Below are 13,828 nucleotides of genomic sequence, written 5' to 3'. Positions count from 1 at the left end.
GTGGCCGAGTCAGTTGACGTAAGTGGAATGCTTGACTTATTGTCTTGGGAAGTGGCCGGGGAAAGGCACAAAGAAATGACAGTGGTTCAGGCAGTTTTGTTTCTTTTGTTCTCTGTCAGCATCACTTGATGCCATGAAACCTTCGGCACAATTTGTGATCAAAGTCCTTCCCATTCACTGTCCTACCTATATATACACATGCACACATATGCATGCAAACGCAGGAGATCACATCAAGACTGAGCAACCCGGCAGGGAGGAACAAACCACACACGTTTTAAATTTATTTTTTAAATAATAATGCAGATATAAAAATAATAATTAAAAAAAAAACACAGACGGGTTAAGAGGTAAGTGCTTTTAAGTTTCAAGCTTTTATAATAAAATGTTCTATTTTTTTTTGTAAATGTGGAAACAATTGGTAATGTCTAAAAACCCTTTTTACAAGAACATTTGAATTAATATCGAATTATGCATACGCCACAATTATTTTGTATTTAGCAGTTTTTTTATTGTATTTTTACCTTAAGATGCATATTTTAAAATGTGTGACTTTCAATTTTGGGTGTAATTTTTTTTTTAATGAAATCCTTTATTGGGAAATTACTCATTTAAGTCTCATTTTACAGTAATTAAAGTTTTTTTCATATGGCAAATAAATACAACAATTCGGGGGGAGGGGGGGGTTGGCAACATTGGAATAAAATGTATATTACGTAACAATATATTTTATTTACAAGATATTGTATTTTACACACATTTAAGCAAAACATTGTAGGTCTTTGTAAGAAAAATACATTTAAAAAATAAATGATGTAATTGGAATAAAATGTTCATATAATTCTTACATTTATTTTTTTATTTCCTTTATTTAATCAAGTTTTTAAAAAATCATTGAGATTAAAAATCTCTATTCCCAGAGTGACCTGGCCAAGAGGGCCGCAAAGACATAGTTACAATAATTTAAAACAAAACGACAGTCATACACCAGAAGCACATATCAATATTACAAAAGAAAATCACAATCATGTACCAGTGTAAAATAATTTAACAACACATTTCTGCCAATTTTACAAGCATAGTATAATAGTATTTGTTTCCCTTTCTTTTCCAACAGACTTGCATTCTCCCAGAGTAAAAAGTTCTGACAGGGTCAGATCCTTTTCTTTTGTAAGTTATACCATGAAGAGGAAGCAGCATGTTTGAATGCTGTCTTACCTAGCTCTGTCCTGACCCTAGGAACAGTCATTTGAAGGATTTATGTTTTGAGCGCGCAAACAATAGGGTTCTTGGTTTTTATACAAGTATACGCAAAGGAAAGATTTGTGGAGCCCAATAGTCACATTTATAAACAAAAATAAATCAGTGCGAGAGTCTGGGGAGATACAGAGATGGATACAATGGAGACAATTTGTCTTTTGGCTCTTTTGAGAGCAACGGTTTTGATTAGATTTGTATCCAGAATTTCTATAGGTCATTTATATTACTGGCAGTTTTAGATAAATTGTACTCAGATTTTGCCTTTTTGGTAAGGGAGGTACAATGATTCCTGAGACATCTAAACCTCAACCAAACAGCTTCAGACCCTGATTTCCTAGCTTTAGCTGAGGCAACATCTCTTTCCGAGTTGAGACATTTCACATAAAAATTGCAATATTGTGGAATATAATGATGAAATGACACCTAAATGAGACAGCATTTTTAGACAAATTCACGTTATGGCCAACAACATTAAATGCTTTACTGGGGAACATTCTGATTAATTTATGCCAAATACCACCCGAACTTAAAAAAATAAAAAATAAAAAACCTGAAACAATGGCAACTGCAAAAATGATTTCAATTTCTTGGATTAACGGTGTGTTTCTTGGATTAACTTTGTGTTCATATTTTGCAGGCTCACAGACAGAAACAATGATTGCTGCACCATGTTTATCAGCCTTGCTACTGTTTTACGGTAAATCTGCCATTTTGTGCTAAGAAGAAAATGACTGCTCACTTAAAATGTAGGCGACTAATTTTTCCAATCTTCATATATTCACCCAAGTTGTGGCTATAACAACTGGAGAGACAACAACAGCAGTAGAGACAACAACAGCAGTAGAGACAACAACTGGTGGTGCAACAACCACTGGAGGTTTAACTACAACTGAAGGTGTGACAATAACTGAGGGTGCAACAACCGGAATAGCGACAACTGGACTAGAGACAATAGGAGTAGAAACAACAACCGGAGTAGAAACAACAACTGAAGTAGAGACAACAACCGGAATGGCGACAACAACTGGAGTAGAGACAACAACCGGAATGGGGATAACAACCGAAGTAGAGACAACAACCGGAATGGAGACAACAACTGGAGTGGAGACAACAACAGCAGGAGAGACAACAACTGGTGGTGCTACAACCACTGGAGGTTTAACTACAACTGAAGGTGTGACAATAACTGAGGGTGCAACAACTGGAATAGCGACAACTGGACTAGAGACAATAGGAGTAGAAACAACAACCGGAGTAGAAACAACAACTGAAGTAGAGACAACAACCGGAATGGGGACAACAACTGGAGTAGAGACAACAACCGGAATGGGGATAACAACCGAAGTAGAGACAACAACCGGAATGGAGACAACAACTGGAGTGGAGACAACAACAGCAGGAGAGACAACAACTGGTGGTGCTACAACCACTGGAGGTTTAACTACAACTGAAGGTGTGACAATAACTGAGGGTGCAACAACTGGAATAGCGACAACTGGACTAGAGACAATAGGAGTAGAAACAACAACCGGAGTAGAAACAACAACTGAAGTAGAGACAACAACCGGAATGGCGACAACAACTGGAGTAGAGACAACAACCGGAATGGGGATAACAACCGAAGTAGAGACAACAACCGGAATGGAGACAACAATCGAAGTAGCAACAACAACCGGAGTAGAGACAACAACCGAAGTAGAGACAACAACCAGAGTAGAGACAACAACCGGAATAGAGACAACAACCGGAGTAGAAACAATAACTGGAATAGCCACAACAACTGAAGTAGAGATAACAACCGGAATGGCGACAACAACTGGAGTGGAGACAACAACTGGTGGTGCAACAATCACTGGAGGTTTAACTACAACTGAAGGTGTGACAATAACTGAGGGTGCAACAACCGGAATAGCGACAACTGGACTAGAGACAATAGGAGTAGAAACAACAACCGGAGTAGAAACAACAACTGAAGTAGAGACAACAACCGGAATGGCGACAACAACTGGAGTAGAGACAACAACCGGAATGGGGATAACAACCGAAGTAGAAACAACAACCGGAATGGTGACAACAACAGCAGTAGAGACAACAACTGGTGGTGCGACAACCACTGGAGTAGAGACAACAACCGGAATGGGGATAACAACCGAAGTAGAGACAACAACCGGAATGGCGACAACAACTGGAGTGGAGACAACAACAGCAGGAGAGACAGCAACTGGTGGTGCGACAAACACTGGAGTAGAGACAACAACCGGAATGGCGACAAAAACTGGAGTAGAGATAACAACCGGAATGGGGATAACAACCGAAGTAGAGACAACAACCGGAATAGCGACAACAACAGCAGTAGAGACAACAACTGGTGGTGCGACAACCACTGGAGTAGAGACAACAACCGGAATGGGGATAACAACTGGAGTGGAGACAACAACCGGAGAAGAGACAACATCCGAAGTAGAGACAACAACCAGAGTAGAGACAACAACCGGAGTAGACACAACAACTGGAATAGTGACAATAACCGGGGTAGAGACAACCGAAATAGCTACAACAACTGGAGTAAAAACAACAACCGGAAGAGAGACGACAACCGGAGTAGAAACAATAACTGGAATAACGACAACAACTGGAGTGGAGACAACAACAGCAGTAGAGACAACAACTGGTGGTGCGACAACCACTGGAGGTTTAACTACAACTGAAGGTGTGACAACCGGTGCAACAACCGGAATAGCGACAACTGGACTGGAGACAACAATAGGAGTAGAAACAACAACTGGAATAGTGACAACAAACGGAATAGAGACAACAACCGGGGTAGCAACAACTGAAGTAGAGATAACAACCAGAATGTCTACAACAACCAAAGTAGAGACAACAACCGGAATAGCGACAACAACAGGAGTAGAGACAACAACTGGTGGTGCAACAACCACTGGAGGTTTAACTACAACTGGAGCTGCTACATCTACTGGAGGTTCATTAACAACTGGAGTCACAAGAACAACTGAAGGAACAACAACAACTGGAGGTGAGACAACAGCAGAAGGTGTGACAACAAGCGAAGTCGTGACAACAATCACAGTAGAAACAACAAATGGAGGTGAGACAACAACTGGAGCCGCAACAACAACGAGAGTTGCGACAACCACCAGTGAAAAAACTACAACAGAAGGTGCGACAACAACCACTGGTGTGACAACTTCTGGAATTGCAACAGCAATCACAGTAGAGACAACAACTGCAAGTGGAACAGCCACTGGAGGTGAGACAACTACTGGCGTAGAGACAACAACTGTGGGTCCAACAACAACCAAAGGCATGACAGAGACCGGAGGTGGAACAACAACCGGGGACGCGACAACTACTAGAGGTGCCATAACTACTGGAGCAGAGACAACAACCATGGGTGCATCAACAACCGCGGGTGAGACAACCGAAAATGCGACAGGCACTGGAGCTGCAACAACCACCGGAGCAGCAACAACAACCAGGGATACAACATCAACCACAGTGGCAACAACAACTGGAAATTCAAACACAACAGTCGAATCAGCAACAACAACCAAAGGTGCAACAACTGAAGTAGCAACAACTGCAGGTTCAAGCACAACAATTGTAGTAGCAACAACTGCCGGGTCAACTACAACACAAGTAGCAACAACAACCAACAGTATGTCAACAACTGCAGGTTTAAATACAACAAGAAGCTCAACAACAACTAGTGTTGCAAACACAACCACTCTATCGACGACAACAACCACGGCAACAACCCCCACACCTGATTTGGTTGTAGTTGTCCGTGTGGTACTGCTTAAACCATACGTACCAGAACTTGCTGACCTCAATAGCCTGCAATTCAATGATCTTGCTCTGCAAATTTTCAACATTGTGAGTACAGTACATTTGTTTGGTGTTTCATTGTTTGGCAACACTGCAGCTAACATTTGCATTCTCGCTACAGTATGACCCAATATACAGAAGGCGCTACACAACATACAATCTCTGTATTGTTCGACGCTTCAGGTAATATCGCCTGCGAACCAATGCCAATGTCGTCATTTAACAATGTCAATAACGCATCACTACTGCAGACCTGCCGTGGCCCTGATACGAATGGAAAACACAGAGGTGGATGTGGATATCTTGTTCAACAACAACAGCACATCCGGTGAAGTGATTCCTAGCGCAGGCGACGTAGCCACAACGTTACAAGAGACCTTGGCTGACCCCAACAACACCTTCAACCTCACCTTTGATCCTCAGTCCATACAAGTCATTGGTAAGCTGTTGCCCGTCCAGTCTTGGTCCACTTCTGAATGAATCTGCTTAATGTTTTGCAATGATATTCACAGAGAGTAACACAACCACTGTTGCACCAACAACCAAAGGTCCAACAACTGCAGTGGCAACAACAACAGCAGTAGCAACAACAACTGCAGGTTCAAATACAACAATAGGCTCAACAACAACTGCAGGTTCAAATACAACCAGGGGCGCAACAACAACTGCAGGTTCAAATACAACCAGGGGCGCAACAACAACTGCAGGTTCAAATACAACAAGAGGTTCAACAACAACTGTAAGTTCAAATACAACAAGAGGCTCAACAACAACCAGAGGTTCAAATACAACAAGAGGCTTAACAACAACCAGAGGTTCAAATACAACAAGAGGCTCAACAACAACCAGAGGTTCAAATACAACAAGAGGCTCAACAACAACCAGAGGTTTAAATACAACAAGAGGCTCAACAACAACTGTAGGTTCAAATACAACAAGAGGCTCAACAACAACCAGAGGTTCAAATACAACCAGTCTATCAACAACCACAACTAAGGCAACAACGACCACAACCACAACAACGACCACCACAGCAACAACGACCACCACAACCCCTGCGCCACCTGATAGGGTTATAGCTCTCGTTGCGGTATTGATTGTACCATACGTACCAGAACTGGCCAACCCCAACAGTCAACAATTCATTGCTCTTGCTCTGGAAATCTTCATCATTGTGAGTACATTGTTAGTTTGGTGTTTCATTGTTTGGCATCACTGGAGCTAACATTTGCATTCTCTGCACAGTATGACAACTTATACCGAGAGCGGTACTCAACCTACAATCTCTGTATTGTTCGAGGCTTCAGGTAACATCGTCTTCGAACTGATGCAGATGTCGTAATGTGACAATGTGAATAACCCATCGCTAATGCAGACGCGTTCAGACGCGAAATGACAACACCGAGGCGGTGGTGGACATCTTGTTCAACAACAACAGCACATCAGGTGAAGTGATCCCCAGTGCAGAAGACGTGGCCACAACGTTACAAGACACCGTGAACGACCCCAACAGCAACTTTACCCTCTCCTTTAACGCTGAGTCCATACAAGCCGCCGGTAAACCATCATTCGTCCAGTCCTGATCCGCTTCTGAATACAACCGCTTAATAGTCTGCAATTGATATTCACAGTGATCACGACAACCGTTGCGCCGCCGACGAGCTCTACCACCGCTGAGGCACTCACGACGCGACGGTTGACATTCCGCTCAGCGGGAGAGCAGTTCACCACGGATTTGTTGGATTCATCTTCAGCAGCATTTATCAGTCGAGCCTTCGTTATCGAGGGAACGGTAAGCACCAGAGCTCGCACTTACTGATATAAAACACTTTGAAATACCTTCAAATGTCAACATTTCTATCATAAAATGCCTGAATTTGTCTCGTAATTCACTTTACTTTAAATGACAAAACCTTTTTGGAAAAGTGTAAAACATACATCTCATACTTCACCAGTGGCAAGATTACAACTGAAACAAACACCATGAATTGCGGTAACTCGTGCAAAATTATGATACGCTCATAAAATTCCGACATTGTTCATTCAAAATGCTGACATTTTTCTAGTAAAACATTTAGCTTGTAATATATGACCAGCAAAGTAACGATACAACTTTAAAGGTGTCAAATGATATAAATTTTTTCTTGTAAATGACATTTTTCCTTCTTCTTTTTTCCCCTTGTCAAATGCCAACATTCGTCACACATTATTTCATCAGCATTTAACTTTTAAATGGGCAAAATATTGAAAATGCCAAGTTTTTTTTGTAGTATTTCATCAGTGTTTTGGTAGTACTGCATATGACTTAAGCCTGTGCTTATGTTTCCACAGCTTAGACCTTTGTACGTAAGGGAATTCTCTTCATTCCGCACCTTGAACGTGGCTTCATTCAGGTCAGTTGTCGCTCAAGACGCTATAGCAGAACAATAACGATAATAATAGAATAGTAATAATAATAATAATTTAATGATAATACAGATTCAAGGCGTACAATTGTGTCTTTTCCATTTGGCAGTAACGGCTCCATCATCAACAACGTGGACATGAATTTCGCATCCAGCTCAGTGCCCAACAGCGCCGCCATCGTTAGCGTTTTGGTGAAGGCTGCGCCCGACATCACGGCCTTTGACGTGGACACCTCGTTCATTTTTGTGGACGGCGGGCGTAAGATATTAGAAAAGTGTCCATTTCCCCTTCAGGTTAGTTAATGGAATCAATGTCAATGTTCTTTCATGTTTTTTGTTTTTACAGAAGTTTCAAGTGCAGTGAGCCACAAGACGAACCTCATCAGCGCCTCCTGCCTGGTGCTGTTGTCATGGTTACTGGCAAAGCAGCAATAATTTCGCTTTTTTGACATCTGCATCCAAGGGAACAGATGCTAATATGAAAAATACTGTTTGTTTGTTTTTTTAATATCATGATTCACAAATTCATGTGTGGTAGTACTAGCACTTTAAATCTGCCAAATGATTACATTTTTCTTATAAAATGCCAACAACTCAACTTGCAGTATTTATTTTGTGTTAACGACAATAATACAATTGAACTATAACCGAGGGAACATTTTGCTTTCATGACAAAATGTATTAATTAATAAATAAAAGGAAATCTTTCTTTTAAAATGCCTACATTTGTCTTATATTTTACCAGTCTGGTAGCTATACGTGACAAATTATGCAGTAGTTCCTGTAAAAGTGTGATGTAATTTTCAGTTGACACAAAGTGTTTATTTAAAAATTTGAATAACTTAGTGGGGCTGCGTAGCACTTACTAGCGGAAATAATCATAATTATTATTATTGTTTTTATATTGAACAGTCAAATGAGAACGTTCTTGTAAAATGCTAACATTTGTCTCATATTTCACCATTGTCAAAGTTATAACTTTAAACGTGCCAAATGATGGAAATATTCTCCTAAAATGTATCATTTGACTAATTTAATGGCAACACTTGTCTTTTTTAAATTCCAGAATTTATCTTCTAATACACTGGTATTTTAGCATTAGAACCTTATTAAATGTGACAAATTATGAAATTTTTTCACTTAACTTTTCTCTTGTTTCAGTAAATATCGACACATGACCCGCATTTTACCACTGCGGTATGACAAATGTGCCAACTGATTCAAATTTTCTTTTAAAAAGCCATCATTTGTCTTGTATTTCACCTGTCTGGTAGCATTACAACCTTCAACGTGCCCAATTCAGAACATATTCTTTAGAAACACTACGTTTGCTTCTTGGACTAGACACAAAATGGCAACCTGACCCTTGTAAAATGAGCAAAATATTTTTGGGAAAACAATTTTCTCATAAAATAGGGACATGGTTCTTGTAAAATGGCAACAGCGAACATCGACGGCCAAAACCTCTGATGCATTTCCACCCCGAGGACACCCTTACAAACCGGTAACTTATGACATTGTACTTGTATTGTTTTCATGAAAATAAAGCAACATTGCATTCATCTAAGCACGTGTGTTATTTGCATTCACATTCCTCCAACACGCAATTGATATATATATCAGCACAGATCCGGCAGATTGTGAGTGAACCGGTGGAACCTGTGGAAAACAAAACAAAGGAATTGGCAGCCAAACGACAAAAGTTGAATGTTTTTCCTTGTACGATTGCAACTTTATTGTATTCTCGTACTACTAAAACCTGCCAAATGTTGACCTTTTTATTGCAATTTCATACCTCATAAAGTGCAACATGTTCCTCTTAATTCCAATAATTTATTCTTCAAAATATTAATACCAAGAATGACAATAATGCTCTCGCAATTGTGACCTTACAGGAAATACAACTAAAATAAATAATGATATCGCCACCAAGTATTTCATGTGCTCTGTGATTCCCAACCCGGGTCAGAATACGGGTGGCCCAAAATGTTGCTATTCTGGTGTGTTGTAATTTCCCACGAAAGCACGTTTCGAATCCCTGGTTCATTGTATAATCCAGGGGTCACCAACTCTGGTCCTTAAGGGCAGCATGTTTTAGATGTTTCCCTCCTACAACGCCCCTGATTCAAACGATAAGGATCGTTATCAGGCTTCTACAGAGCTTGCTATTGAGCTGATCATATGAATCAGGTGTGTTGGAGGATGTGCCCTGAGGACCGTAGTTGGTGACCCCTGGTATAATCGGTTAGTCATATTTTTGTGTTTTCATTACTGTGAGCGTGGGCAGGAAATGACTTTGCAGATGATCCGGGCAAAGGAATGAGCACTTGCTGCCTCTTCTGCTCTTCCTGTGACGTTTACTTTTGTTTGACATTGCACAGACACGTTTGTCTGGACTTTGTCAAACTTTTGCCGCATCGAGAGAAGCCGTCAGAGCAGGGTTTGATCCAGGCTGCCGTGCAATTCTGAAGCAAAATGTGTTGAAGTTGAGAAAAACAAAAACTCAAGTTGCTGTATTACAAGGTTTTTGTAAGACGAGATTAAACTAGAAATGTGTCCACAAAAATATGTCATACAACAAGAACACAAATAATTTCCATTGACGAACAATGGTGCATGAAATGTTGCAAGGAAGAGAAAAAAAATAATTCAGAGAAAAAGAAAAGCCTAGTTTTGTAAGGATAGTCGTAACAGGAAAAAGTTCACAAGAATAATGTTGTAACATAAGGAGAGTTATAAGTTATTTTGTGAGAAAATAATTGCATTAGTTATTTTAATATATAAAATATATCTAAGCAATTTTTGTTTGTTTTTTTATTAGAAAAATTGCAGAATTTGGTGAGAGTGTGAACATAAAAAGTCATACTAAGAAAAAAGATAGTTTAACAAGACATGGATTTTTTTTGGCCTTTTTTTATTATTAAAAAATATACAAAAAATATACACATACATAAAAGTATACTACTACTACTAACGTAACTGATACGCCCATAAAAAAGTCTATAATTGCGTATATTTATGGTTAAAAAAAACACACACAAACATTTTAAACTTATAACATTGGCCTTAAAAATAAATGGCCAACAGATTTGATTTTGTCAAAAATTACTTAAACGTGCACGTACATGCATGTGGTGAACACGGTCTCAAAAAAGTATTCTGTTTACAACTCGGGCAAAAACGTAGCTCCTCCCCAACATACAGTATGAAGCTTGCTTAGCAGACGAACTAATGGTTACCAATTTAACAACCGGTCGCTAATTTGAGCAAACGACAGCCAACTCGACACTCTCATTCGTTGACTCCCACGTCACTCACCAGGACAGGTCCCACCTTTTAAAGTCACAGACACTAGTGTAGAACGTGCGGATGGCGACCTCAAGTGGACAAAAATAATACCTGCACTTAACATGCATATTTTGTACTATTGTTATGCATAAAGCTTAAAAATATCCATCATTACATTATGCATAGCGCTTATATAGACAGTAAATAATAAAAACAATTAGATGCTGGCTACTTTTTATCTATCAAACCAAGGTCTCCGAAAGGTTTGGAGCCTCACTAGCATGAAATAGACTCCCGATTGGGGGGGTCTCTGCCGTTGTAATGTCCAACCACCCCCACCAATCCACCCTTTCCTCTCCTCCAGGGACAACGAGCAACCATCTGCCAGTAAGGGAACACCGCCGGTTGGGAAAGGGTGGGTGGTGGGGGGGGGGGTCCATCTGGAGGGACCAAAGTCAAACCAACAGACACATAAAAGGCCGGAAGCCATGAAACAATCAAAGTCAAGCAGCGACAGGTCGCCCTATGCCATCTATAGAAAAATAATCCGCCCCTTTGACTATTGTAAAATGTGTGTTTCTTTGTGTGTACTAGCCTTCAGTGTGTTTTTAAATTAAATAACACCGTCAGGTTCTTTACAGAGTACCGTGCAATATAAAAGTAAAGCCTACCTAGTATATGCAGTGTCTCGGTGTCTTGCCATAGTTTGGCTTTCAACTCTAGATCGACATACCCTTTAAGTAATACAATGCCGTTCTCTAAAAAGTCTAATGAGATTGAAGTTGTTACATTCAAAATACGCCGTAATATAAGAAGAATAAAGACTTGATAGGAGACAATTGGAAAAAAATACTGATAAATTAAAATGTTGCGAGTTACCTTGTCAAACTGAAGTCAAAATATAACAAAATTAAAATGATAATATAATTTTTTGGTTGATTTACTGGAATAAAGTCACATTTTTGCAAGAGAAAATCGTAACATAACGACAAATGGAATTAGAGTCCACAAAACAATTAGCAATAAATCTTGTTTAATCATTTAATAAAAGTGAATATTTACAGCAGGTCAATCAAAAGCTGTGATATAATAGTGAAGTCATAAATCTGACATCAGAATAAAGGTGTCTTTTCTAGTGAAACAAAGCTCTATTTTTGAAATTCACTTGTCTTCTATATCGCAACTTTATGACTATCTTGGAAAAATACGACTTAATTCTCATAAGATTCTGATTTATTAATCCGAGAAAATACGCCTCTGTTCTTGTAAAGGTTACAGCTTTTTTTTCATTATTCTCACATTAGCCTACAATTTATTTTCTTTTTTTAAATTCTCAATATATATGTATTTTTTAATGGTAACATTCTGACTTTTTTCCTCCCTCAAAAATGGATAACTTTTAGAATAGTATGGCCTGGACCCAAAATGTTTGCCAACCTCTATTTAACATCAACTTACATGCGTTCCAATGTAAGTGGGGGGTTTGGGGATGGAAGGGGGGCGTTATGTGACTTTGCCCCTGACGCTTGTAACCCCACGCTCCGCCACTGCGCGTCCGTCGGAGCCGGTTGGTGTCTGTGTTATCTCCGCATGTTTGACAAGAGAGGAAGTGTTTGCCTGATCTCTTTCTTCCTCCCTCACTCTCTTCTCTGAATCTAATCCCACACACAATAAAAAAAAAGAAATAAAAAGTGGCCGTCCTGTGATTCGCGCGCGTTGCACGTTGTTTACTTTTTTTGCTCGCTTCCGCGCATTAGTCTTTTTTTTTTCTTTTTTCTCTTTTTTCCCCCTGCCATATGGGGGACCGTCGCGCTATTGTGGATATATAGAGGCAGAGACACGCCATGGAGGAGGACATGATGGAAGCGTGGTTGGACGACCACCTCGACTTCACGCACTCCTACTTTGTCAGGAAAGCGTCCAGGTAAAAGCGAGCGACGTGCGCGTGCGTGCGTGCCTGTTGTTGTTGTGTTTTAACGCGCCTTTATCGCGCTCAAGTGTGCTCCTGCTTGCAATGTGCATGTTACATGAAAATTGCGCAGGGGTCATTCAATGATTAACTTTTACTGCACGCTGTTTTTAATTCGTGCTCTCCAATGCGTCCTCGTGATAATTAGGCAACAAGGTAAATATGTGTGCACTTTCAATCACTGGCCGCCTTTTTAAAAACACTTAACACATTATTAAGTTTGTGTTGAAGAGCATAATCATTCGAGTGAAAAGTGTGTAATTCCACATTTTGCGACTATATAGGCTACATTTTCGTCAAATATGCAAATAAAAATGATCATTTTAAATATCAGTTATGCACAAATGGTTTTGATTTTAAGGGTTGTAGATATACATTTCATGTTAAAACAATAAATTATCTGTGTTTTGTTAAAAAAAAAAAGAGGCAATATTTGCTTGACAAAATATAATTTAATTCGACAAATCATATGCTAACCTTAATAGCAACGACGCTGAAAGGATATTGTTAATGGGATAACAGCTAAATTTGCCACTTTTGACTGAAAAACAAAAAAAATCTAATGATAATGTTATGAAACAGGCTACTTTTTTGACCAACATGCGTTAAAGTAGATAGCAACGACAACGGAAATAAAAAAGTCTAAACACCCCTGTTCAAATGGCAGGTTTTTGTGGTATTAAAAACTTTTTCCAACGTTAATGTGACTGCCTTTATTAACATTTTTTTCCAATCTTTTCAAGAGTCGGAGTAAACACCTGAGATAATGCGATTGCACAAATATGCACACCCTCATAAAACTGGCAAAGTGTCTGGCTTTTTTCAGAATGAACTAATCACATTCAAACTCATGTTCCAAAGGACTCAGCACAAATATGCCACCATGTGAAGTCCCTCTGAGTAACCCCAAATAACTTTGAGATGTTCAAGGAGGCTTCTCCCGACTATTTTTGTAGCCAGCATCTGAGGGATCTCACTATTCAAAGGTATCAGTCAGGAGACGGGTACAAATAAATTTTTAAAGGCAGTGAGTGACATTACCAAGAACTGGACGTCC

At 39.6% G+C, this 13,828-nt stretch overlaps 1 protein-coding gene across 1 annotated transcript; it reads left to right on the top strand.

Annotated features, from left to right (window-relative positions):
- The first annotated feature begins 206 nt into the window (after positions 1-206).
- On the top strand, positions 207-9,081 carry LOC147159676 (uncharacterized). Its single transcript, XM_086059145.1, has 12 exons — positions 207-350; positions 1,898-1,957; positions 2,048-5,157; positions 5,231-5,292; positions 5,361-5,548; positions 5,622-6,283; positions 6,355-6,416; positions 6,485-6,666; positions 6,741-6,901; positions 7,441-7,502; positions 7,625-7,773; positions 7,861-9,081. Exons 2-12 carry the CDS (start codon positions 1,915-1,917, stop codon positions 7,947-7,949), a joined length of 4,770 nt encoding a protein of 1,589 aa, XP_085915271.1. The 5' UTR covers positions 207-350; positions 1,898-1,914; the 3' UTR covers positions 7,950-9,081.
- The last annotated feature ends 4,747 nt before the right edge of the window (positions 9,082-13,828 follow it).

The sequence above is a fragment of the Leptonotus elevatus genome, chromosome 17 (genome assembly GCF_054856555.1).
Source record: "Leptonotus elevatus isolate MCC_2025b chromosome 17, RoL_Lele_1.0, whole genome shotgun sequence".
Classification (NCBI taxonomy): domain Eukaryota; kingdom Metazoa; phylum Chordata; class Actinopteri; order Syngnathiformes; family Syngnathidae; genus Leptonotus; species Leptonotus elevatus.
This window is presented reverse-complemented; position numbering and strand designations above follow the sequence as displayed.